This window comes from Ptychodera flava, chromosome 9 (genome assembly GCF_041260155.1).
Source record: "Ptychodera flava strain L36383 chromosome 9, AS_Pfla_20210202, whole genome shotgun sequence".
NCBI classification, from domain to species: Eukaryota; Metazoa; Hemichordata; class Enteropneusta; family Ptychoderidae; genus Ptychodera; species Ptychodera flava.
In genome coordinates, this window is record NC_091936.1 from 35195512 (window position 1) to 35223187 (window position 27676).

The 27676-nt window shown below is 37.0% G+C and overlaps 2 protein-coding genes across 2 annotated transcripts in view; both read right to left on the reverse strand.

The window, feature by feature from the left end:
• Window positions 1-326: 326 nt before the first annotated feature.
• Window positions 327-14640, reverse strand: LOC139140833 (CMP-N-acetylneuraminate-beta-galactosamide-alpha-2,3-sialyltransferase 4-like). Its single transcript, XM_070710277.1, has 8 exons — window positions 14128-14640; window positions 8533-8658; window positions 7580-7683; window positions 7354-7414; window positions 6269-6373; window positions 4534-4717; window positions 2912-3043; window positions 327-2508 (listed from the first exon to the last, which is right to left on the reverse strand). Exons 1-8 carry the CDS (start codon window positions 14346-14348, stop codon window positions 2230-2232), a joined length of 1212 nt encoding a protein of 403 aa, XP_070566378.1. The 5' UTR covers window positions 14349-14640; the 3' UTR covers window positions 327-2229.
• An 8339-nt stretch (window positions 14641-22979) lies between these two features.
• LOC139140835 (CMP-N-acetylneuraminate-beta-1,4-galactoside alpha-2,3-sialyltransferase-like) overlaps window positions 22980-27676 on the reverse strand; it is a 145618-nt gene continuing 140921 nt past the window's right edge. The window contains exons 6-8 of the mRNA XM_070710284.1: window positions 26465-26648; window positions 25046-25174; window positions 22980-24099 (exon numbers count right to left, since the gene is read on the reverse strand). Of these exons, the coding sequence (XP_070566385.1) occupies window positions 23821-24099; window positions 25046-25174; window positions 26465-26648 (592 nt within the window). The 3' untranslated portion in view covers window positions 22980-23820. The remainder of the gene's footprint in view (window positions 24100-25045; window positions 25175-26464; window positions 26649-27676) is intronic.

Consider the following 27676-nt stretch of genomic DNA (forward strand, 5'->3'; position numbering starts at 1 on the left):
AATCATGAATGACAAGAAATTGGCTTCTCAACACAGCTGTTAATGTTTACAATCAGCAATATCATTGTTGGGTATAAATTTTAGTCCTAACTTTAATTAATTTTCCACAATAACAATAGCAATTAGTCATAACAGGCTATGTTGAGGGTTTTAATTCTGGACATGTTTTCAAACTATAGGCAGCAGAATGGGAATGTGGAGTTGATACACAGAACAAAAGTACTGAAATCAGCAGGAGTTATTTGGCTACTTGGTGAAAGGTGGCTGATAAGCGACTTGCTGTTAGGAATTGTTTCATTAATCCTACATATACAAGACAGGCAGGTGTATTAGAAGATTCAATGATTTATTTCAATCATAAAGATGTACATTGCTTGTTTACGTATGTCATGGTTCTAGGAAAAAGTGTGTCAGATGTTTACAGTAATTTGTGCCGTATAATGTCTTCGGTTTTCTTCAATCTTTTACAAATTACAGCAGTGACTTTTGGTAATTGTTAAATCTATGGTTCATATAAATAAGAGGAAGATAATTTCTCGCTGCTACTATAATTTTACGATAGCATCGATTTGAAGGTGTCACTGTCATTTCTAAAATGCACCCATGAAGAAAATATACCGCTACAATACTTTGCAAGCGTGAAGATCAAATTGAAAACTAAGAAACTTTAAAGATTCATGAAGAGGTTTATCACCTAATACAACCTAATAATATGGAAAGCTTCAGATATTTCTGTATATGCTAATACACCATCTAGTTTGCAATGCTGTACCAGATATCTGAAAATTCAACAGCGTGTTGCTGATTTAATCGGAAGATCAAGTGTAAAATAACCAACTGATTTGTTGTCGATACAGTGTCTTGATATTCTAGTCTTGTCATAGTAATAAAATTTGTGATATTGCTACGGATTTGATAATAGTCATTTTGCCATACATTGTTCAAATTCCTTCTTCTTCGGCGCCCTTTTGAGTTGTCACATACTTGCAATAACAGGGAAATATGCATGACCGATTAGGTCAAAAAAGATTGTTTCTGGTCATTGCGCGCGTCATTTCAGAACCTGTGCGTCATGTCTTTTTTTCGTTACATACTCATCAGTACAGCTATCCTTGATATCCCTGTTTGCATGTCCGAAAATGCTAAAAAGAAAACGGAAGCATTATGCATCCAGTGATAAAAGACAATAACTGTTGCATCAATAGTGCCAAACCAGCATTGTTAGGAATAAAAGGAAAAGAAAAAAAATCCTGTCGTCGCATCACTTTTTCTGAATGTCAAGGACCAGAAACAATTTTTTTAGCCTTAACACTAACATGACAAGTTGCGCATGTTTAATCGGCAAGTCAGAAGTGTACCAAAATGACCAAGATAAACTATAAAATTGGATTATCAAAGCAGTAATAACTTATTTTGATAATTACACTTTCTCTTTTATTGAAAGAAATTACGTACTGATGAATACCAATGTTGTAGTAAATATTGATAGGTTGGATATTTGATCAAGCAGGACTATTATTATATGACTCATATTTCAGTTAATACACATGTATTCATGAGAATATAAATGTAAACATTGTCACTGATGGTGGGTAATTTTATTCGGTTTGGCTAAGAACGGCAAAGTGGCTTTGATAGTTTTTATCATTTTAGCCCTCATTTTACAGTATTTATATATCGCAATGGGGTATCAGTATCTGTAGAAATGTTCATCTGTGTCCTCCGTATATAAGTATACATCTGTATATAAGTATACATATCCATTTCAAAAAACTATGAACGGCAGCATGGTTAACGTGAATATTTTGTGCGAATGTGCAGCGCGTCATGGACTGTTGTACTTGGGGCCTTGTTGACATGTAACATTGGTGTTAAAGCATGATGGGCAAAAAAAGTAAAACTGATCACATCTTTAAAAAGATATGAATACATTAATTTTCGAACTCGAAACCCGTGGTAAGTACTCATTTAGCAACGAAGTCAACGATCAAACCCATTCGGACACAAAACTTGTCCAACTGACTTGATATTTCGCATTAATAGACTGCATCATCAGTTCTCTGTGCTTGTCAAATTCCCCCCTTGTACTGCTGAACGCTGAACTACGACCCGAACAATGAGTTAATGTTGAAGCGACGTCACTCCATGATCTACAAGCGTAGAAAAAGTCACTGTTTCAGCTGTTTATTGTGGTTGATATGATCTCGTAAACTACTCTAGTGCATGTGGCTACCTCCTCGTGCAGTTAACAGAAGGATGTTCCCATCCTTTTACTTCTTTGGCAAAGTGCCCGGTCAGGTCATGTTCAATTATACCACAGTGTAGCATTTGAAGAATATGTTGCTCTTCATCAGTCCAAGAGTGTGCGCCCCTCTTCGGCATCCCCTGATCTCTGCCTTTGAAATAGTGAACTGGTACTTTTGGATCAAAACCATAACCGGTAATGTCCACGTGGTCGCAGTAGTGTAAAGCCATTACCAAAGCAACGTATCCACATGACGGTCTTTTCTGCATGAAGCAACGATAGTGTTGAAAGTCAATACGTGTATTCGCATGCATGCATGCATGCGTGCATGTATGCAAGTATGTATGTATTTATGTGTTTATGTATGTAAATGTGTGTGTATCTATATATCTATCTATCTATCTATCTATCTATCTATCTATCTATCTATCTATCTATCTACTATGTTTGTATCTATGTATCTATGTTGGAGGGAAGGATAGGTAGGTAGGTGGCAGATAAATAGTTGAATGGGTGGACAAAGTGACTGATGGACAAATAAGCAAAAAGATAGATTGTCGGACGGATTAGTGCGCACGCAACTCTGCATTCAGTACCTAACATTGTATGCCTGATACGACGAAAATATAATTTTGTTTAAATTGCACTCTTGGACGAAATATTTACCTTGGCGGACAAAAATTGGTCACGAGCCTCAACATGGAGTCTTGGACTTACTAAACGGACCTGTTTGGCTGGTGTGGTCATTACCCCTGGCACACTGTTCCCAAACTTCATGTCTGTCTTTCTCGGGTCCTCCTGAATAAGTAATCGAGCGAGAAAGCAGTACGATAACCCTCAAGTGGAGATTTGTGACCTGATCTGATCAGTTTATCAAGCTCGTCAGACTCTTCATGCACAGACGTGAAAGAATGTGTCTCGAAAGTGAAAGACTTAATTTTTGCTGGAACTTTCCTCAATGAAACGTTCAACCATTCTCTTACCGTGCCGAATTTAGAATTAAAATTCAGGGGTCACTGTGCAAAATTGTTACTAGAGAAACAAAGTCACGTTTACCGATATCACAAAGTTCAAAAATGGCCGCCATCCCTGTGCTAACTATATGGAGAAAAAATAATTTTTTTGATTTTCCAAAAACTAAGACTGTTAATATTTTTCTTACACCAAGAGCTTTAAAATTAGCCCCCATAAGTGGTAGATCAGAAAAAAATCGGAAAAAAGTTGAGAGTCAAAATATATGTCCCCGAGGCGCATCCTACTTTGATGGAATTTTACCTCCCTTGAAGTAACTCAGTGAAAAAGTATTTTCTTAAATATACTCTATGTAAATAGTCAAATATCTTATTTCCCTGAATATCAGACTATTTTATTTTTAGAAGGGAGTTGACCTGGCTCAGGATCCTTGTTATTTTACCAGGTTTATCCATCATTTAATACTCCTCTATTTTTAATTATATTTTTAAATTGATGTTTAGCTTAAGAGCCCTTTTCAGATATTAACACGATTGGAACTAATTTGGGATAATTGGATAGTGAAGTAATGCCTATTTAATCTACAAACATAATCTCATTTGTTTTCTTTTTACATTACACACTTGTTTTTATGTGTAATTTGCAATATTGCATCGTTCAGCTATACGGCACCTCACACTTTTGAGAATTCGAAAAATATGAATATCCAATTATCCCAAATTAGTTCCAATCGTGTTTATTGATAAAAAATGTTGTGACTGATTTACGGTAGTATGCGCCTCGAAGGTGAAAGACAAACTTTTGCTCAAACTTTTAAGGAATCTTTCAACCATTCTCTGCCAAAATCAAGAATAAAAATCCGGGTAAACCGTGCAAATTTTTGAATTAGAGAAACAAATTTTTGAAATTCAAAATGGCCGCCATCCCTGTGTTATCTCTATGCGGAAAATAAAATTTTAGATTTACGAAAAACTCAGGCGGTAAAAGTTTTCGTTGCTCCAAGAGCTTTAAAATGAGCCCACAAGTGATAGATCACAAAAAAATATTGTAGGAATTTAACAATCCGAATATTTGTCCCCAAGGCCCCGTTCACCTTAAAAGACATCCACGAACAAGGTGTCCTAAATACACGGTACTACAGCATCATCATCGTCGTCGTCGTCGTTGTTGTTGACGTGGTTGTTGTTATATTGCTGTTGTTGGCACCACTATCACCAACGCCGCAATTATTGTAGAGACTGACCTAAAGGTGTCATGCACACATGCGCACAACACCGTAACAAAACGTATCAAACAGCCAGTCATATGCCACATACCTTTTTGAGCACGGCTTCCAGCCAACGGATGTCGTTCGGCTTGTAAACTAAAAATGCAATATCTGTATTAGTTTCATACACAGATCTATTTGCAACAGGTGCCGCGCTCTCGGGGTAAATAAATCTAAATGTTGTCTTCTTCCCGACATCTGCTTCATAGTTCTCCACCTTGGCATCGTTCATTCTAAACCAGGCATGAAATCAAGAAAATGCAGAATGTATTCAACAAATCATCGTCGATGACAGATTTCCTGCTGTATTTTATACGCATGTGAAAAACCACAGAGTTTGAAGAATCCTAGACTCCCTTCACTAAAGTTTGCAATTCATTTTTATTGCTTGACCATCAGACATGTTCAATTGTCGTACGCAATTGATAAATAATTGCCGGGTAAAATAAGGGAATGAGGGCATGTTGCTAACATCTTCTGTCTCTCAATAACTTTAAGGTTTTACCAAACTATGGACTGTATCTTTGCTCCTTAAAGGCGGTGATTGGAAGCATATTTCCATATTTTGCTTATGGCAAACGTGTCACCTTTTCTTGTAAAAAGGCAAAAAAAAAAAAAATGATCAATGGGAAAATTGGAAACTAGATGACTTCCTGGCCTCAACTGTCGAGAACATTATGTATGTTGAATATATGCAATGACTATATCAAGCGTGGTATTTATGCAGGGATCTCTAAAATGTTGGGTATAGATGGCAAAGAGAAACAACAAAAGCAGCAAGCTTGTAGGTTGGCTGTTTGGTTGTTTGTTGGTTAGTTGGTTGTTCTAGAGAGGATGGCGACTAAAATTGAACATGCTTGAATGTCATGTAAATGACATATATTCGATGGTTATGTTTAGGAACAAAAATATAGCATTTTATTTGCCTTTTGCCTTTCAATTTGAATCTCACAAAACATTACCTGTTTCTTGAGACAATATCAGAGCAATGTTTTGGTGACTCTGGCCGAAGGAGAAGTTTAAGCGTATACCTCATAGCCAGTCAATATATGCACACTGTTCCACTATTGTAGATGAAATGACAGGGGCTCCCTGACATGGTCTGTCAGTACCAACAGGTATCAGTCTTGCAACTGAAAAGACATGTTTGGTTTCACAGCTCGGCAGGAGAATTCAGCAAATTATTGTGCATAGACTGTGAGCTGAAATTCCCAAACATTCTGCACCGGCCGAGAGGTACTTTGCAATCCGTGTCATCATGTTTGTACTGCTCTCAAACGGCTTTTAATGGTTTCTTGGCGAAAAAAGGTGGGTGAGGCAGTTTTATGTGAGTTATGCTAAAATTCATGGGCGTAAGAAAGTGCCTGATTTTAACATGTGAGTGTATTAAGTAGTACACATGTGGGACATTTTTGTTAAACTTTATTTTTGGGTTACTTTTTGTTCAATAGCGGTCAATTAAAATACTTCCAATAAACAGCATTATTTTTTTATTTATACTCCCTTTAGTATTTTCAATTTTCCCTCAATGTCTCCTTACTTTTTTCAAGTCCCCCATCGAATCTCCCGCCCCCCAGAAGTGTTTGTCAACGCGGCCTAAACATTGTTTATAATGACGTTTGTTTAGTAAGCGTGTCTGTTCCGGAGCAGACTTCAAATCATATTTTAGGGTGTTGCAATACTTTAGAGATTTAATCTTTGGAGACTGAAAGACGGATTGAAGTTTGCAAACCACGGGTAGCTTATACCATGAAACGACCGACCACCACAAAATGCACGCATACCTGATTACAACATCGTATTTATCGATTTGGCTGCCGACGTTTTTTCCGAGGCTGACCCCTGAACTACCAACCAATATGCAACGACGACAAACTTCGTCTCTTTCCCTGTGAAACAATCGTAGAATATCTCTGTCGTGAGCAATGTTAACGTTCTCAACCCCTTTTACCATTCCAACGACTTAATATTAAAACCAGTCAAATGCTAATATAACCACAACTAACAGGTTATATTTTTGAATTATTTATACTAAGAAATACCTAGATATTTTTTTTATCTATCATAATCATCTTGTTATGTCAGAGAACGTCACAGGTCCAACACTGACATAAAAATTACGTTTGAAAGGTCCTTACTGGTCCTAGAACATTTACAGAAAAGTTCGCAAAAATTGGTAAAATATTGCATTAAAATTTACAGTAGGCAAAGGGTTAAACTCTGAACTATGGAGCAGGCAGGCCGGCACACTTAAAAGTAAATTATTCATCGTAAAAATTACTGCGCAAGCTGTGCAGCAGTGCCAATAAAACGTCTGTAAACGTTTTAAGCACAGCATTTTATGTGAATGAATGCAGGATATTTTTTCGAAGGGTATTAATAACACGATTGGAACTAATTTGGGATAATTGTATGGTGAAGTAAGTCGTTTTAACCTGCATATGTAAGCTCGTCTGCATTTCTTTTTAAGTTACACACTTGTTTTTATAAGTAATTTGTAATATTGCAACATTCAGCTATATGGCACCTAACACTTTTGAGAAATTTGAAAAATATGAAGATCCAATTATATCCCAAATAAGTTCCAATCGTGTTTGATATGAATAAAGAAAGTCATTGGTGACAACGATGTTCACAAAAAACAACAACACAAGAACTGCGATTTTGCCAGTTTTGAAAGGATGTCAGAAAATTATCCCACTCCCCAATGGACTGAGATGTCTCACACTCGTTCGGGAATTTCCGTCTACATTCGTGCCCTGTTCGTGTGAGGCAGAAATTCCCAAACTGATGTGAGATTCCATCTCAGCCCATTGGGGCGTGAGAGTCTGTTAATACCATCTATGTAATACATAAGCATTTTGCTCACCCAAACCGGTCTCGTTTCCCAGCGGCCGGCAACATTTTCAGTACACTGTCTATGATATCGCCTAATCCAACGGAAAGGTATAAATTAATTGATTGTTATGTGGATGAAAAGAGAACAATGGTTCAAAGATAAACTTGACAAGGTTTGTCATGTACATGGACCGCAACCACCCTTTAATGATTTCAGTACACTGTAGCTTGTGTCATTTTGACGTTTGTGTCCTTACCAGTACCGGCCATTCCGTACGGATAGCCCGTCCTTTTCATTCTTTCGAATTCTTTCCATGTCCGGTACCCCGGTTCCAGGAAAAGGTGAGCATGTATGTCAAATCTAGATCGACGGGAGAGAAGATTTCGAGGCAAAGATCATTAGAATAAAATAAATCTCTTTATCGTCCCGCTATTTTAAATATTGACTTGTAAAGCGATAATACAATTCCAGGTTAATTTAAATCCGTTTGGAAAGGATTAAAATTAAATAGCCTGCTCAGTTATTACTTGAGTTGAATTGAGAAGCAAAAGAGACATCTCTGCTCTTGTAAATTTTTAGCATGTCTCTATAAAAAGACATCAAATGTAGAAGACCAGGGTGCGTGCGAACTACTCTTTGTTTCAATATAAATAGTATAAAACTGATAAAATCGGTGAAAATTTCTCTGTCTGTGCGCGTTGGGTCTACTTCTCTGTTTGTTAGTGGACTTTGGCTGTGCATAATGTTCATTTATTCCACCTTTCCAGAACCGGCTAAAAATTACAAGAACATCTAACATTGAAAATTGAAAATATAATATATCATATTAAAAACAGGCACTACTATTCAGACAAAAGATAACACATAATACAAAAAAGAAAATCAACGTTTATTAATACAGCAGTTGTGACAGGCATGATCATCTTAGTCTCCTGTCGTTAAGTAATCCTGTCCTAAAGCTATCGAACTCTGCAAAGTGAAGAAAAGTTTACACTACCGGTCAATCTAACGTAAAAACGCGCCTGTGAAACCCGTCGATTTACTTTCAAAGGTAACAAGACAACTCTATACAAATTTACCATAATACAAGTGTAATGAATCGGAAAGTAGTAGAATTGTAGTGAGATACGCTGCTATTGTTTATAATGTCCTCAACGTCATCACAATTGCGATTTTAGTTATTACACAGTATTTAATATTTCCACTTACCCCGGTATTAATCGTTTTACCCTGTCCTGCACATATCCCCGTTGACATGTCACATTGACTGAAGATGTCGAAGTTTTAACCGTGGTAGCTTCCTTATGTCGGGACGTCGAGGTATTCTTGGACGCCCTGCAAAGGAAACATAACAGTGTATCAGCTCATCTCACGGAGGCCTGTCTTCCTTCCTCCATAATTGCGTTTTGCCTCCTAAAGAGTCTATCGCGAACTGATGGTATCCATGAATACCACTCTTACCATTCACGCTGTCTAAGACATAACATCGAGTTGAAAAGAGTAAGATGGCACCATAGACAGTAGTCCACGATGACACTCACTGTTGCAATAATAACTAACTGGTAGATCGGCCAGGTCACAACTTCTTGGATACAACACGATTTTTCTCGTTCGGATTTGCATAGTAATAAGCGACAAGATATGATGAACTCAGTGAACGTACTGATATCAATAAAGGAAAGAAGACAAAATAAAAAATTCTGGAAAATAAGTGTGTTACGAGATCAGTCATCTATCGGATTGGCCACCTTTACTGGACAAACTTGTGATGTAAAAGAAGCCTGCACCAGCAAAAATAATTTGCATCGGTTTATGGACGCAAATCAAAATGCCTCTATAACTCAGTCTTATTTGAGACTGAGAAATTGTAGTGATCTCAGTTTCTTATGATCGATTTGGCTGAGTTTTTGGAAAACATTACATCTGATTCTGTTAGCTGAGATTCTTATTTTCCTTTGGTTTCTACACTTCAGTGTAGATGATCCAAACGAATAAAAAACAGGCTGTTTTCACAAACAAGAAGGTGTTTGCATGGTTTTTGGTTGAGAGTGCGACATCATTTCTCAATCATCAACTGCATCTTGAAGTTCACCGGACCGACCTCACTTTCAATTACACATACATTGAAATGCATCAAAGTTTGCTAAGATATTACGAGTATCAAATTCATATGGATGGAATGTAAAGAAATAGTCATGCACCTTCTTTGAAGTTGCGATTTTCTTTACACAACTAAACTTATGTCGGAGGAAAACTGAGCCAAAACATGCGAAAACAACATTGACATGGTTGCTATGACAGTCGAAGAAGCAAATTCGTTCACATGAGTACCCAGTAAATGGACAGTTCTGGAAAATACTGTAAGTCTACAACAAAATTGAGATTGAGAATTTCTCGGGGTTGAAATTGGCTGTCTTCATTTCTCCTTTTCCTGCCAAGTTCATATTTCACCATCGGGTCAAGTTCGTTAGAACAAGTGAAGCACAGTATGTAAAATTTGGTGTATTTTAACAAAAAATTGAACATTTGAAGGCCCCTGAAATCACAGATATTGTAAACTTAATTTTTGTAGACTAAAGCTGTAGGAACAGACTAAGCCAAATGGGTGGAAATATGTATGGTTTTGGCTCAATACCGCTTTTCACTGAATTGGCTGATGGGGACGTGATACTATCTAGCAGAGAAAGGGTTAAAGGCTAACAAAAAACGACAGCCATCGACAATATATCAATGCATTCGAAGTGAAATTAAAAATTCAGCAGTAATAACATCGAATGGTTTGGTCGAACCTCTCCTGATGCTTGATTTATTTTGATATTAAACTAATCAGTCTCCAAAATGTTAAAGACGTTAAGGTTTACAGAAAATAAAGATAAATCAATCCAATAATATCAAAATATAGTTATACAAGCTTGCTCTACGTTTTTAAAAGGCGGGACGAGTGCACGCTCATTTTGTGTCACAATTCGCATTAACAGATGAGAAACAGCGAACAACTGTTGCCTGGTCAGGAGGGCCACAGCATCAGGCACCCTTTTATTACCTCAGGGCCGTTCGTTACCAAAATAAATACATCGCTATTAACATTTCCCGAGGACACAGGCAGTCGGAAACGGTAACGGGTTTCTGGTAATGCACCGCTACGAGAAATAAGAAACGGGCGCAATAGTCCGAATAAAAGACCAGGTAAATTGGTGTTTTATAATAGTCCACAGGCTCATCTTCCTCTGTGTTTTTTCTTTAATGAAATTTTACAACTGCGACAATACATTTTGAGAAGTTCACATGGCGAGCTCTCCGCAGCATAGCCATGGTGATGGCAGATTGTTCGCCAATAATCTTTAGCAAACCGAATAACATCCTTGGTTACGCTTGAATTTTTATCGTCAATGAGCTCTTCAAATTCCTGAGATGTTGCAGTGGAAAATCTTGCTTCTCAAATCACAGGCGCTTTTTTACAAACTTTACAAGTGAAATAGTTTTTGAAAAAATGCCCTTTGACGTCACTTTTTTCGAGCTGGTGGCCACGAGACTTATAATTGTCTCGTCACGTGACACTCCCGATGAATCGTGACATAGAATCTTGTTATTATTAACATCTACCGATACTACCTAGTCATGAGGAATGTAGCGCTCGTTTATCACCCCGAGGGCCTGTGCGTCACCAAAAACACATCACTGTTTCAGGAGGCACAGAGGCCATAGGCAGAGGGCAATAGTTAAATAATAACACACGCCAGCAAGGGCAAGATCACGATTTGTTGCCCGCCCAAGGGATGGTGCTCATGACGGTAATATTGATGATGCCCGAGCCGAAGGCGAGGGTATCATCAATAATACCGTCATGAGCACCAGCCCGCGCTAGCGTGTGTCATTAATTTTATTACACCGAACAAACACTTGTTTTCGAAACTTTGCTCAGAATGCAGTCAAGTGTCGATCGAGACTCGCAACAGTGAAACTTTCTATTTGTTGCTCGATCGTAATGCTACATGAAGTTGAATTAACCTCTAAAAACGAAGACAGTGTTGTTAAAGCTTTTCTCGTTTAATTTACTAAATGTCGTCGTGAACTTCAGGTCGAGCTAATTTCTTGTACCTTTTCAAAAGCCATTGCTTTACAGAAAATACCAAGCAAATGTACGCGATGATGTGGTACGCGCAGAAAGGACGCGCGGTATTCCAGAACGTGGTAGCGGGCTATATCACTGCACGCGACAGGGCTATATCAGCGCACGCGACAGGGCTATATCACCTAAGCCATGTTCTATCACTTTTTGTTCTATATCACGAGAGTGAGGCTCAGCCAATCACAGTACCTGAATAATACGTGAGGTGTAATAATGCGCTATAGTGAAGACCAGGAAATAGGGTTTTTTGGCTGCGTTCGCAAATACAGGTGAGGGGGAGGGGGCTGGAGGAATCTTGATCGAAATCTCAGTTTTTCAGATCCCCCTCAATGCCCTAAAAATTTCAAAACCCCATCTATACAATCATAATTTTTGAAAATCCAAAAAACTATCATATAGCGGCTTATTTGTAAGCGATGTACGCTCAGGGAAAATAAACACGCATCGAAAATTTCTGCTCGCAGATGTTGACACTACCTTTTTTGACGCCCTCATAAATATTCTTTAGTGGTAATATAAATGTTGTCAGCAGTTTGTAGAGCCACATTCTAAAGGCAAGTGCCTAAATTCACTTATTTTTAATGCATCAGTGGATTTTTGGATTTATCAGTCCAAGCCGACTTGAGTTAATCCCAATCTGGTCGGGTCCATGGCATCAGCTGAAGAGCACACATAATGGCGATCATGGAAGAGTGTGCAAATTGTGAATTCCGGGCTGCACTTTGCCAAAATAGTGTGAAACTAAGCAGGGTGACCTAACGAAGAAAATTTTCATAAAAAGTACAAGACATATTGACCTAGATGCCACTTATAAAAGTTTTACTAAATTGACAATACTGGAAGTTGAAATATTCCATCAAATAAAACTTTTAATGTCTGCAATTTTGGGTGTTTGATGTCTGAAGTTTTGGATGTAATAATGGCAAATTTGCTGAAAATGAAACAAACTACACATTTCTTCATTAAAATTATCTTTCATGTCAAAAATATTACTTTTGTATTACTGAGAATCTGAACATTTAATTAACTGCATGAACTTGAAATGAATGCGTTTATGTATTGATTTTAAGTGATTTTCATGAAAAACACTGACTTTCAATCGTACGTTAATATACCAGAATTCAAAAATCCCTCATGAAAAAGTAAAACAATACGTAAATTTCTTCTGACCATTCACCCGTAAGCGAACAGTATCACAAACATAAAATTTTGATACTTTTCAGTATTTTTGCTATTTGTATTGACTCCAATCTTCTGTTTCACATCTTATTTAATGTATTTAGTAATCAGCCTATTAACACAATATACATATGTGTTGTGTATACTTGTATTGCTGTCAGTTGCATTTCATATACATAGAAATACATTTGCATTTGATATGTTGATAATATATGTAAATGTACTTTGCTTGAAGTGGGAAAAACGTGCATGCGTGTACAAGAAACTAAATTTTCGGATTTCATCGAAATGTTGATTCACTACATATATTGGTCTATGAGAGAACTAAGAAGATTTTTTTACTATAAAACTAGCAAATTGATATCTGTGTATTTATGAACGTTTGATAATTGATTTAAATTTACTTGATTAGACTAGGGTGGTTACAAGTCCATGTTTGTTCAAGAAACTTGATTTTTGAATTTCACCGAAATGTTGAATCACTATACATGGTAGTCTATGAGAGAACTATGAACATTTTTTTGCAATATAAAAACATAAAACTAACAATATTTGTGCATTTATAGACGTTTGATAATTGTAATACACTTTGCCACCTGTCCCATATGTTTTTGTCTCTTGTCTTTCATCAGTTTTAAGTGTTCAAGGTGTTTAGTGGAGGATACCACTGCATCTTCTTTGCTTTTGAAGCTTGTTGATAATGTTTATGTATTTAAATGAATCAATGTATTTCATCTGTGATTTTTTTGGAGGAAATATCACATGCACAAGCGAAGGTTTGGCCGTAAAATCAGCCTCTGTTAAAAGTGACCCTCCCCTAGATACGTTTATAAAAATGACCCCCCCCACCACACTTGAACAGTTTTCTATTATATTTTCTAATCTTCCTTCTGTGGGCGAATCTATGCTTTCCTTTTAGTTTTTGCTCACATGGCTTGCCTCGGCTAATCTCGACACTGAATGAGTGTGTGGCGTGTCATTTTGATATAATTTCCATGTTGCCAGACATTGAATACTCGGTATTGCTTGGGCATCTTTGAAGTTCAAGTTTTCATCATTTTGCTTCATGGCAGGGCATTCAAGGGATGTTAATGGAGAACAGAATGACGCGTCACCTGGCGCTAGTAAAATTTCAAACCTTTACTTCAGTGTACTTGCCGGAGAGGTAAAAATTCTATATCAACTCAGATATGAGAAGGAACGATAGTGCACGGGAATATAGTGCACTGGCCGTCCTCTGGCGGCGCATGTTTCGTTTCACACACCACGCACGACCTTGGAGCGCGATCTATGGTAAAAACCTGATTACATCTCATGACAATTATCCATGGGGTATGCCTTTGTACCTAAAAAAATCCAAAATTCTAAATCCATCGGCGCAAACTTATGCCACTCACGTCTTACTCAGATATTCCTATGGGTCTGTTTTCTTTCTGTTCCCATAGTTTTTACAATGCCTATATATGACTGCCCTCTTTGCAACCGAAAGTACTTACTCATTATTTTTGGTTTTGCCTGTTGCGTTCCTGACGGAACTGCTGGTTAGCACGGCTTCTTTGTACTGGTATCTATCACTCTTGTTGATGTTCTGCCAGTGTAAATGTGTGATGATCGACGTCTGAAAGAGCCATGGCGTGTTCAGGTACAGAAACATCAGCACCAAAGAAGAGAACAGTACAATCAAAAAGAATGTTCGCTTACTGAACATGAACACCATTATGCGATGGTTCAGTCGCAGACAGACTCTCGCTCAGTCCCGAAATGATTAACACGTAAAGGCAGAAACGGCAGTACGAGTCTCCGAATACTGATTCCTGCGTCAAAGGCTGGTTGCTCGGTTTGAATTCTTGATACTGGAGGTACAGCATGAATATGCCAAGCTTTCGCAACCCAATGGAAGGTGTTACAGAAATAAACTCATATATGGTAGATTAGGGGCCGTGTGTACACAATAATACTGGGAACATCTGCAGCACACGTTGTAATAGCAGCAACTACCGTTTGGATTTAAAATCACAGCAATAGGTGCATTTTATAATCCTTATAATAATCTGTGAAGCTTCTACATGTCGACAGGGGCGAAGTTTTTCATGTACACATTGTCGAGAAAGGATAAAACTTGTTCATTTTCAAAGGTGAAAGGGCATTTGCAATGAAAAATGCATCAATCTAACCAATGGTCGGCATGGCTGTAAGAAGGGATTAGAATGGGGGTATCTTCCTTATATTAAGAAGAAAGGCCGGAAATGATAAATAATCATTGGTATGAGTTTACTAGTACGTAACCTACGTGGCGTGATGTTGCATCATCGTAGAGAGTGAAAGAACAACAGGACGGATGAATTTAATGCATTGCCTGCATTGTGCCGTAGGTGGAGCTACTGATTTCCACCGAAGAAACGATATCTAGTCTTACATCAACACATTATGTTGTCATGAACACTTGCCTTTTTACTTCATATTAGTTTCTTATATTTATACGTATTTATGTATATGTACCTGTCTGTCTCTCCCTCTTTCTATATATACAAACACTCCCCCACACGAATATATATATATATATATATATATATATATATATATATATATATATATATATATATATATATATATATATATATATATATATATATATATATATATATATTATATATATATATATATGTATAGGATAAAGCCCGAGTACGAGGGCTCTTCTGGTATATAAAGTCCAACCCAACGATAAAATGTCGAGGCCGCAGGCCGAGACATTTTATCATAGGGTTGGACTTCATATACCAGAAGAGCCCGAGTACGAGGGTTTTATCCGACTTAAAAACTATCGCCCCTTACTGATATATTTTCGTTTTCAATGTGTTTCTGTCAACCGTCCCCTTTGTCAATTTAACATGTTTAGGATATGAATTAAAACTTTTGTATGTGAAATAGCCTTCCAATGTAATGGAACATCCTATAAATGCTCTAGGGCACATTATGTAAATGCCCTAGGGCACAGCAGATTTTGTGTTGCAGCTGGTTTCCGCTGTGTTACCAAATTTGAATATTAAAACGTACCAGATGTCTACAGAATATGACATGTTCACTTTTGATTGGACAGTACTTTACTACGGCGCTGTCATTCGTTTCTGGAATTTGGTGACCAAGGCTTTATGAGTAAATAAAACACCCTGAATTGAGCACTCTGATTGGTCAATCAACAGTAGATAGTTTATATATATATATATATATATATATATATATATATATATATATATATATATATATATATATATATATATATATATATATTGGATTTTGACACGGCCTGCATCATGTCAGCCACAAATTTCATCATTCAGTTGCACTTTTTGGTACGCTCTTCGGGCGCGTAACTTTAATAATCAGACATAATTTTCAGCACACCCAACTTAAATATATCAGACATACGTATATCAGAGATATATCATATCTGTATGTTCAATAATTTTCAGTGGGCTCTTTGAGAGTATTACTTAATTAATATATCAGACATTTTTCAGCACGCCCTTCCAGCTCATGACTTAATTATATAAGACATATATATCAGAGATATCAGGATGTTTCATATTTTTTGGTGCGCCCTTCAGGTGATGTACTTTAATAAATCAGAGATATATGTCAGAGATATCTTGATGTTTGCTAAGTGAAAGTGAACCATTATGAAATCTGCAGTTCATATGAAAAGCATGACAAATTCTTTATATTTTTCTGTTTTCTCTTTGAGAATTCAGTATGAGAAAGCAACATGCATAAATATATCGCAATATATATTTGATACAGTGACATATTTTTGAAATAGAAAAATGACAAGATTTTTTTTGTTTTCATTGATGCAACTATTTTCCTTTGTGTCATAGGTTTTCTGTAAATAGATGCTTTTTTATGACTACAATAACAGTTCACAAAAGGCAGTTTTCGTCATAATTAGCTGTGCTTTTATAGTTTCAATGTTAAAAGAAAAGGTCCTCTCAAGACACTGCACACATCTGCTTTGGCTATAATAGCTCTCTAAGGCTTCTCAGGAGATTTAATTGGATGGCTGTCAAGTCTTAACACCCATGAAAGTTTTTGATTTACTTCTTTTTCCTCTTTGATATTAATGATTGACATCCATTTCTGTACAACAGTTCAGGACATCTGATTAAGTATGTGTGAAATACATTCACAGCTCATTTCATTCAAAATACTGTATTCAAACTTTAAAATTGACACTTTGAAATTCCTATCTTACAACTGACATGTCAACAATTTCATTAAAACACAGAATGACTGTTTAAAATATAATATATATAATGAGTAATGAAATAAGCAGACTGCAGGTGACTTTAATGCAAATAAAACCACAAGTACCGGTATGTCATAAATAATACAAACAAAAAACAAAATCATGTTTGTTTGTTTTGTTTTATGTGAGCCACGTCTAAGACACACAACAAAAGTACTGTTTCAGTCTCAGCTGAATGTTCAATGAATTAGTTTAATGTCACCTCAGATATGCCACCAGAGAACACCATTTCCACTCCAAAAATTCATTTCGCCTTGCGAGAGGGGGACACCCCCTCTCTCGCGCTCTCCCCCCTCGGTCGCCCTCGCAGTCCACCTGTCTGCTTTCTTAAATTACTTGGCTTCTTTTAAATATAAGGACAACACTCTCTGAGCATAAGGGACCGAGCACAATTAACGGCAGGGGGCGGAAGAGGAAATGGGGGGGGGGGGCACGAAAAAAAATGAGTGTTCTTTGGGTGGGCCATGAAAATTCCAGGGAAGGTAAGGGGTGGGCCACCAAAATTTTTTACACCATGACAGACAGAGAATATTTTTCAGCATTTTTGTTCTTTGTTAAAGCTGGAGTTCTTTGTAAAAGTTCTTGTAGCATGATGAAATACCAAGTCTTAAACTTCACAATCCAGTTGTTATGTGTAAAATGAGCAATATTATTATTGAAAATTGACTTGAGCTTGTTAGACTAACTTGGAGATGTGCAGTGAACACTGTCATCATTAAAAATAATTCATTTCTAAATCAATGCTTCAACTATAACAACTATAACAGCACTGAATGAACTTGTAGATTGTTTAAAAGGTATTTGGTAATTTCATACTGAAAAGTAGCTGTAGGTGTTACAAGTAGTAAAGCTTGAACATATGTTATTTTGTTTGTTTGTTTATTATTTTTATATTTATTTGTTTATTATTTATTTCAAGAATGCAAGAATGTTGCTTTCACTAAAGCATATATTAAAAGTTGTAAGGATTATATATATGTGTACAACTTTGTACCTATGTAAGATTTCTTTTTTGGGGAGGGGGGGGCACAAAAATTCTGTTGCAGGTGATGGGAGGGGGCACTAAAATTTTTGCAGGTGTTAGGGGGGGGGGGCTGTAAAAATATATGCGCCACATACTTTCTCTATCAGCCCCCCCTGCCGTTAATTGTGCTCGTTCCCTAAGTTACATGAACCTCCGAATGTGAGCACATATGTAAGTTTTAACCAGATAAATGATAAAGTGGTGCCACATCCAAATTTGGCCGCCCTAATGTGAATTTTCAAACAGATAGTGAAACAAGTGCATAAACCCATAAACATTTTTATAGACCAACATGATTCTATCCAATAGATCTCATTGGACTGAATGTACTTCACTGACACAAGGTATTCTCTATTTTCATTGTAATATGTGAAGTATTGGAAAACAAATTATTGTTTTCATGAAAGTGCAAGGTAATATCACTTTATTGTAGAAATAAAATAGTATCCGAAATTATTGGAAATATTTGAACTTGAACAAATTCAATGACTTTGCAGCTCACAGGCCTTTAATACTTTTGTTTGCTAGTATTCTACTTGACAACTGGTCGGCTCATTTTGTTCTTGCTTGCTGCATTATCCCCTAACAATGGGTCTGATTTTCACAAAAAGTCCCTAAGAATGGGTCTGTTTTTGACAATACACATGGGTGATTGTTTTAAACTTGGGCCGCACACCCACCGCATGAAAATGTTTATAGTACCCTACCCCCCTGGGTGCAATATGACATTTTGAATGCACGTGGTTTGATCATTCCGGTTTTAATTACGAGAAACTTTGCAAAACACCATTTGAACTAGATGTTCATTATGGCCAGATACCAAATATTAAAGATATCACCAATGCACAAGCTACAGTTTCTCTAAATTTGTGTTTAAAAGCACGGTTGTTACACCAAAGATGCCAAGTAAATGGAGTACCCACAAAGCTGGGCTCGAGGATAGAGAGATCAAGTCAAAGAATTCAGCTCACTCTATGTACGGTACTGCGATTGCTCTGCACGGCCTAGCATAGCACAGTACAGAACAGTCGCTCGAATAGTTTTGGATTTGCTTGGATGTAGACTGCAATTGAGCCTCGACCTCTGGCGAAACTCTGCGTACAGCCATCGTGTTATACCCATAGCCCTGCGATTGCTAAATTATAAACATTCACAGCACCGCGCACGCAGTAAGCCGAATGCTTTTGGTTCAAGTCATTTCACTATTACCGTCGTTTTCAACAATTTATGATTTTGACCGGGAGATTAAAAATCCTATCAACACAAGATAAAACAGGGCAAATACAGTGATTAAAGTGCAATCACTGCTGTAGGGCTTCATTAGATTTCCATTTTAAAATTACAAAGATAAGTAGTGAAATGTACCCTATCATATTGATGAAACCAGCTTACAACATATGTAGCTTTTCCCAGATTTTACTAGCATGTAAGCTAATTGCTGTCATAAAATGTTGGTGTTTAAAAATGTTGTATTATTTTATTATTTCCAGATTGATAGCAGTGTAATCCAGTACATGTCAGACGACCAGTTAGCAAAGTATATTGAGACATGGTAACAGAATAGCAATATCTTAACGTTATAAAAAGGGCACTTCTGGATCAAAGCGGAAACATACCCTACTCAGTAAACTTCGGAAGAAATTAAAATTGAGATCTACAAATATGTCAGCCTCACAAGAATGATTGAAAGTGGATGGATTGTGAAAGACACCACACGCAGTGTACAATTTTGCACAAAGCAAGGTGGCGGCGCAAGAACAGTCAGCCAAAACAAGAGAGCAAAGAAGTCAGAAATACTTGAAATAGGACAGAGCTTGTTTCCCCGTCATAGTCAATCTAGAAAAGGCTCTGTCACCAGTTTTGACTTTGATGTGTGGGATTTCACTGAAAATGTTCATGATGATAAGATAACTATAGGTGAGATGTATGATGAGACCAAGCTACCCATGCTACGTTTCTACATTGCTACTACTCGTAAAAGAAGCAAAACATCAGTTACTGAGAGTGAACTGATTGACGCTTTCAAAGATCAATCCTTGAAACCAGGTATTGGTATCATCACAATCGGAATGATGCTGTCAAATGGCCAAACTGACATTTACATGAAAAACATAGAATAATTATTGTGTGTGGTAAGCCTCATTACCATTATTGTCATAAACAACAGCAATAACGACAGTGAAGCAAAAATAGTAAACATCTATTCACAGGTGTGGTCACAAATAACATCTTTCTATATTTACTAGATAGAAACGTATTCAATTATACCGACCACAACCGGCGTGGCTCCTGGGTCCAAGCGATTTTCACAAATCTGCTCTGATAGAACTCTGCAATAGTGCATACAGTGTAGGTGCCTCATAAGGATCTGATGGTTTGTCCCTGTCAGATTCTTCCATAATAGTACAGCATAGATCAAATATGGTCACATCACATGGATATTCTCCTTTGGGGACACATCCCTCTCCACAGCACTGGATTGCTAGCATATCCACCCTACGTAACTGATTGTCGGCACCATACAACTCTAGGATGGAATACAATAGAATTGGTCAACCACTGGGCATATTTTGGTTGCGAGAGGAACGGATACGATGTGTGTTCCATATAGTGGAAACATCATCCAAATCAGCCTTTAAATGTAAAATGACAACTCATAAATCACTGAGACAAATGACATTCTATGCATATGAATTTGATAAAAAAATTCATGTCACTATATTACGGTGAAAGGGAACAAAGTTCAATGTATAATCAATTTTTTTGGGTGTTTTTACCCACATGTGGATGTAGTCAACACAGAAGATGTCTACTTTCGTATGTTTGTATGTCGGTGTGTATGTGAGAAATTGTGTGTCTCAGAATGTGTGACTAAATTTGGTTCCACTCATAGAGCAAATTGTTTTCTAACTAATACAATTAAATATTAGTGTCAGGTGTGTTCATGCACAAATCTAGGATTTGATCAGTTTTTTGAGGTTGTAGTTTGCATAGTTAAGAAAAAATAATGACTTATTGATGATGTGGACTCAAGAATTTTTTAAAGAATAAAAAGACAAAGTTTGACGTGACTTTTCATATTATGGTTGGTAATGACTTCATAATGAAACTGGGGGTAATATTTGGTGGGTGTGACTGACGGACTGACTGTTCGCTCATTTGCATCTTTTGTGTTTCTTTGACAAGATTTAAGACATAAAGGAAATAATAACATCCTGGAAAATGTGTTTCTTAATGTTCAAACTGTATACCTCTTACCTGTACAAAATTAAAAAACAGAACTGGATAAGACTTTTATCAAGGAAACTTCCATCAAACAGTCTATCATCTCTGATATTTTCAAACAGATTTATCCGAAACTGCGAATTCTGCTTTCTCAGTATACTCCACCAGTGTTCTATCCTTTGGTTTCCAGTGCTACGTCCATAGATGATCTGCTGGTATTCTGCGGGGACACCCTTTCCTTGTTTTCACGGCTTCGACAAAGTACTAGCTCGATAATATTGTTGGGTCTTTGTTAGTTGTGTATGCTTCTAGCCATAAAAGTAAGCGAGAAAACCTATCAATGCACCCATTAATGTATATGCTGTATGACGTGAGTTTATCGTAACCATCAATATGCCACATGAAGTTTGGTCTTTTACTGTAGTACTGCCTTCGCCTCAACTTGCGACGTCTTCTAAGATCAACTCCAACAGGATCTAGAAGCCCAAGCAAATGTCTCACGGTTTCCTGTGTGACAACAAATCCACTTTGTATGCATCTTAAATATGTCCATCTGTAACCTGGCAACTGATTTGACCCTTGGATCTGGAGCTGGATAAACTCAGCAACTTCAGAAATATAACTAATTTTTTTCCTTCTGAACAGGTGTAGATTTCTTAAACACCTCTTCAGCGTTCTCATGCTGATGGTAATTTTATGCCTGGCCGTCAGACTGACCAAGATTTCATCATAATTTGATAAGGCTATTTCTGTCTGCCATCGCACTATTGAGAGTGCTAAGTACGAGAGCAGAAAAATGACATCTGAAAAACCCGTAATTACGAGTTTTTAAAATATCTTAATTACGAAATAAAAACTGGTAACTACGAGATTTAAAAACTCGTAATTACGAGAATCAAAAACTCGTAAGTAGGAGTTTTCAAATCTCGTAATTACGAGAAATAAAATCTCGTAATTAAGAAATTTAAAGACTCGTAATTACGAAATTTAAAAGCTTGTAATTACGAGAATCAAAAACTCGTAATTACGAAATTTAAAAACTCGTAATTATAAGAAATGAAAACTCGTAATTACGAGATTTAAAAACTCGTAATTACGAGAATCAAAAACTCGTAATTACGAGTTTTCAATTCTCGTAATTACGAGAAATAAAAACTCGTAAATACGAGATTTAAAAGTCGTAATTATGAGAATAAAAAACTCATAATTACGTGTTGCTGTCATTTCTAAAATTTACCCATGAAAAAATTATAGCGCTGCAATACTTTGCAAGCGTGACGACCAAATTGACAAATTTAAGAAACAAAGATTCATGAAATGGTTTATGACACAGTGAAGACTTCGGATATTTGTATATGTGCCTATACTCAATCTAATTTGCAATGCTGAACAATATATGTGGACATTCAACGGTATCTTGATAATTAAAAGGGAAGATTAAGTGTAAAGCAATCAGTTGATTTGTTTTAGATAGGTGTCTGGATATCGTAGTTTGTCACAGTAAATAAGATTTTTTTGATATTGCTAAGGATTTGATAATAGTCATTTTGCTTTACAATGTTCCAATTCCTTCTCCTATGCCCTTTTGAGTTGTCAAGTACTTTTATTTATAGTAGTATGGCAAATTGCGCATGTTTAATCGGCAAGTCAGAAGTGTGCAAAAAGACCAAAAAAACTATAAAATAGGATTATCAAAGCAGTAATAACTTATTTTGATAATTATGTGTAGCTTTACACTTTCTCTTTTACTGCAAAATGGTAAATACCGATGAATACCAAGGTTGTAATATATATTGATAGATTGGATATTTGATCAAACAGGACTGTTATTTTATGACTCATATTTCAGTTAATACACATGTATTCATGAAAAGATAAAAATAGACATTCTCTCTGATGGTGGATAATTTTATTCGGTTTGGCTAAGAACGGCAAAGTGGCTTTGATAGTTTTTATCATTCTAGCTCTCATTTTACAGTATTTATATGTCGCAATGGGGGTATCAGTATCTGTAGAAACTTTCATCTGTGTCCTTCGTATATAAGTATACATATCCATTTCAAAAAGTATTAAACGGCGGCATGGTTAACGTGAATATTTTGTGCGAAGGTGCAGCGCATCATGAAGTGTTGTACTTGGGGCCTTGTTGATATGCAACATTGGTGTTAAAGTATGATGGACAAAAAAAGTAAAAAATGACCAAATCTCAAAAAAGATATGAATACATTAATATTCGAAGTCGAAACCCCTGGTAAGTATTCATTTAGCAACGAAGTCAGCGATCAAACCCATTCGGACACAATACTTGTCAAACTGACTTGATATTTCGCATTAATAGACTGCATCATCAGTTCTCTGTGCTTGTCAAATTCCCCCCTTGTACTGCTGAACGCTGAACTACGACCCGAACAACGTTTCTGCCTTTGGAGTGAACTGTGCAACTAGATTTCTTCCACTTTTTAAGTCCGTCAGTGGGAATCAGTGTGAACACCGGGTCTGCAAAATCACTAAAATCTTCATTACAGAGGGTTAATAATGAAGCGATGTCCCTCCATGATCTACAAGCGTAGAAAAAGTCACTGTTTCACATTGTTTTTGTGGTTGATATGATCTCGTAAACTACTCTAGTGCATGTGGCTACCTCCTCGTGCAATTAACAGAAGGATCTTCCCATCCTTTCACTTTTTTGGCAAAGTGCCCGGTCAGGTCATGTTCAATTATGCCACAGTGTAGCATTTGTAGAATATGTTGCTCTTCATCAGTCCAAGAGTGTGAGCCCCACTTCGGCATCCCCTGATCTTTGCCTTTGAAATAGTGTACTGGTACTTTTGGATCAAAACCATAACCGGTTATGTCCACGTGGTCGCAGTAGTGTAAAGCCATTACCAAGGCAACGTATCCACATGACGGTCTTTTCTGCATGAAGCAATGATAGTGTTGAAAGTCAATACATGAATCGGCATGTATGTATGTATGTATGTATGTATGTATGTATGTATGTATGTATGTATGTATGTATGTATGTATGTATGTATCATACATCAGATTACTACAAAGAGCACAAAACTCGGCTGCCCGTCTCATCACAAAAACAAGGAAAAGGGATCACATTACACCAATCCTGAAGGAACTTCACTGGCTCCCCGTGTCTTACAGAATTCAGTTCAAAATCCTACTTCTCACATATAAATCAATACATGGACTCGCTCCTTCATACCTGGCCGAACTCATTGAAGTCAACACCCCTAGCAGATCTCTACGATCAAGTCTACAAACCACACTTAAAGTTCCACGAACTCGGTTAAAATCATACGGTGACAGATCCTTCTCCTATTCCTCATCAATTCTATGGAACAAACTGCCAGCTCCTCTTCGATCAGCCCCGGACATTCGCACCTTCAGATCTCTGCTTAAGACTCATTTCTTCAAGAGAGCTTACCTGTGACCTAGTGTAAAGCGCCAGTGAACATTGCTGATGGATACTAGGCGCTATATAAATTATTTATCCTATCCTATCCTATGTATGCATGCATGCATGCATGCATGTATGTATGTATCTACCTACCTACCTATCTATCTATCTATCTATCTATCGATCGATCGATCGATCGATCTATCTATCTATGTTTGTATCTATGAATCTATGTTTGTATCTATGTATCTATGTTGGAGGAAATGGATAGGTAGGTGACGGATAAATAGGTGAATGGGTGGACAAATTGACTGATGAACAAATAAGTGAAAAGATAGATTGTTGGACGGATTAGTGCGCACGCAACACTGCATTCAGTGCCTAACATTGTATGCCTGATACGACGAAAATATAATTCTGTTTAAATTACACTCTTTGACTAACATTTACCTTAGAGGACAAAAATTTGTCACGAGCCTCAACATGGAGTCCTGGACTTACTAAACGGACCTGTTTGGCTGGTGTGGTCATTACCCCTGGCACAAAGTTCTTAAACGTGTCTGTCTTTCTAGGGTCCTCCTGAATAAGTAATCGAGCGAGAAAGCAGTACGATAACCCACAAGTGGAAATCTGTGACCTGATCTGATCAGTTTATCAGGCTCACCATACTCTTCATGCACATAAGTATAAGTATGTGCCTCGAAAGTGAAAGACTTAAACTTTTGCTCAAACTTTCCTCAAGAAAACTTTCAACCATTGTCTTACCGTGCCGAATTAAGAATAAAATTCTTGAGTCACCGAGCATAATTTGTTACTTGTTAACATTTTAGGATATTTGAAATTCAAAATCCCTGTGTTAACTCTGTGGAGAAAAAATAAATTTTTGATTTCCAAAAAACTAAGACAGTAAATATTTTTCTTACACCAAGAGCTTTAAAATTAGCCTCCATAAGCAGTAGATCATAAAAGAATTGGAACAATTTGAGAGTCAAAATATCTGTCCCCGAGGCGCATTCTACCTTGATGGATTTTACCTACCTTGAAGTAAGTCAGTGATAAAATATTTTTTAAATGTACTGTATGTAAATAGTCAAATATCTTATTTCCCTGAATATCAGAATATTCTTAATTTAAGAAGGGAGTTGACCTGCAAAACCTGCAATACATGATAGCTCATGACCCTTGTTATTTTACCAGGTTTATCTATCATTTAATACTCCTCTGTTTTTATTTTTTTTTAAATTGACATTTAGCTTGACAGCCCTTTTCAGATATTGATAAAAATGTTATGTGACCCATTAAATGAGGTAGATCGCGCCTCGGGGACAGATATCCGGACTCTCAAACTCGTACAATTCTTTTCTGATATACCCTTGTTGAGGTTCATTTTAAAGCTCTTGGTGTAAGAAAACTTTTCACTGGCCTAGTTTATTGAAATTCGAAAATTTTATTTTCCTCCATAGAGTTAACACAAGGATGGCGGCCATTTTGAATTTCAAATATAGCAAAATGTTGGGTAATTTGTTTCGCTTGTTCCAAAATTTTCACGGCGACCCGTGATTTTTATTGTTGATTTGGTAAGAGAATAGTTTCATTTTGGAAGTTGGAGCAAAAGTTACGTCTTTCTCTTTCGAGGTGCACATTACTTAAAAAGGTATCCACGAACAAGGTGTTCTGAATGCACATGACTACATCATTATCATCATCGTCGTCGTCGTTGTTGACGTCGTCGTTGTTATACTGTTATTATTACCACTATCACCAACGCCACAACAATTGTAGAGACTGACTTGAAGGTGCATTTCACACATGCGCACAACACCGTAACAAAACGTAAGCTTATAAAACAGCCAGTCATATGCAACATACCGTTTTGAGTACTGCTTCCAGCCAAACGATGTCTTTTGGCTTGTAAACTAAAAATGCAATATCTGTATCAGTCTCATACACAGATCTATTTGCAGCAGGTGCTGCGCTCTCGGGGTAAACAAATCTAAATGTCGTCTTCTTCCCGACATCTGCTTCATAGTTCTCCACCTTGGCATCGTTCATTCTAAACCAGTCATGAAATCAAGAAAATGCAGAATGTATTCAACAATCATCGTCGATAACAAAGTCCCTGCTGTAGTTGTTGATAAACTGTATTTTATACTCATGTGAAAGACGCACAGAATTTGAAGAGTCCATTTACACTCTTTTCACTAAAGTTTGCAATTAATGTTCATGGCTGGACCATCAGACACGTTCCATTGTCGTGCGCGATTGATAAATAATCGCCGGGTAAAATAAGGGAATGAGGGCATGTTGCTAAGATCTTAGACTTTGCTACTTTTTCCATTTTCTTCTGTCTCTCAATACATATCTACACACAAGTAATCATTCACACCAATATATATGCTTATGCATATTTTGAACAACATCAGTAGAGGCATGTGTATAAAATGATTCCTAATGAAAACTTTCCTTACAAAATGGATAACACACGGTCTAGTCCTGCACCACCAAACACCATGTTATGTAAAGTTCGAAGAATGAAAGCTATCGAACCATAAACATGGCTAAAATTTAAAAAGTAAATGGCTACCGGGCATGCAGTCACATGTTATCCTATTTTGAAACAAATCGCGATTGATATATACATGATAGAACATTGTCTCTATGCCCAGTTTTAATGTAATACGTCCGCGCATCTTCAGAGACATATTCTTTGTATACTTAAAAGGCAGTGGTCGTTGTAAACATATCCAAGGCCGCCACAATAAGTTACCGGTTGACTGCAATGGTTGCGATATTGCCACTTGTTCACAAACACCTCTGGAAGAGGGATGGATATGCAGAGAAAATTGTCTCTGGTCTTTTGAGTGAGCACTCCCGACAATATCGAAAAGTAATAACTAATAATTTTAACGCTTCTCCAAACTATGAACTGTATCTTTGCTCCTCAAAGGCGGTGATTGGAAACATATTTCAATATCTTGCTTTTATGGCAAAAGCGTCACCTTTTGTTGTAAAAAGGCAAAAGTGATCAGTGGGAAAATTGGAAACTAGGTGACTTCCTGGCCTCAACTGTCGAGAACATTG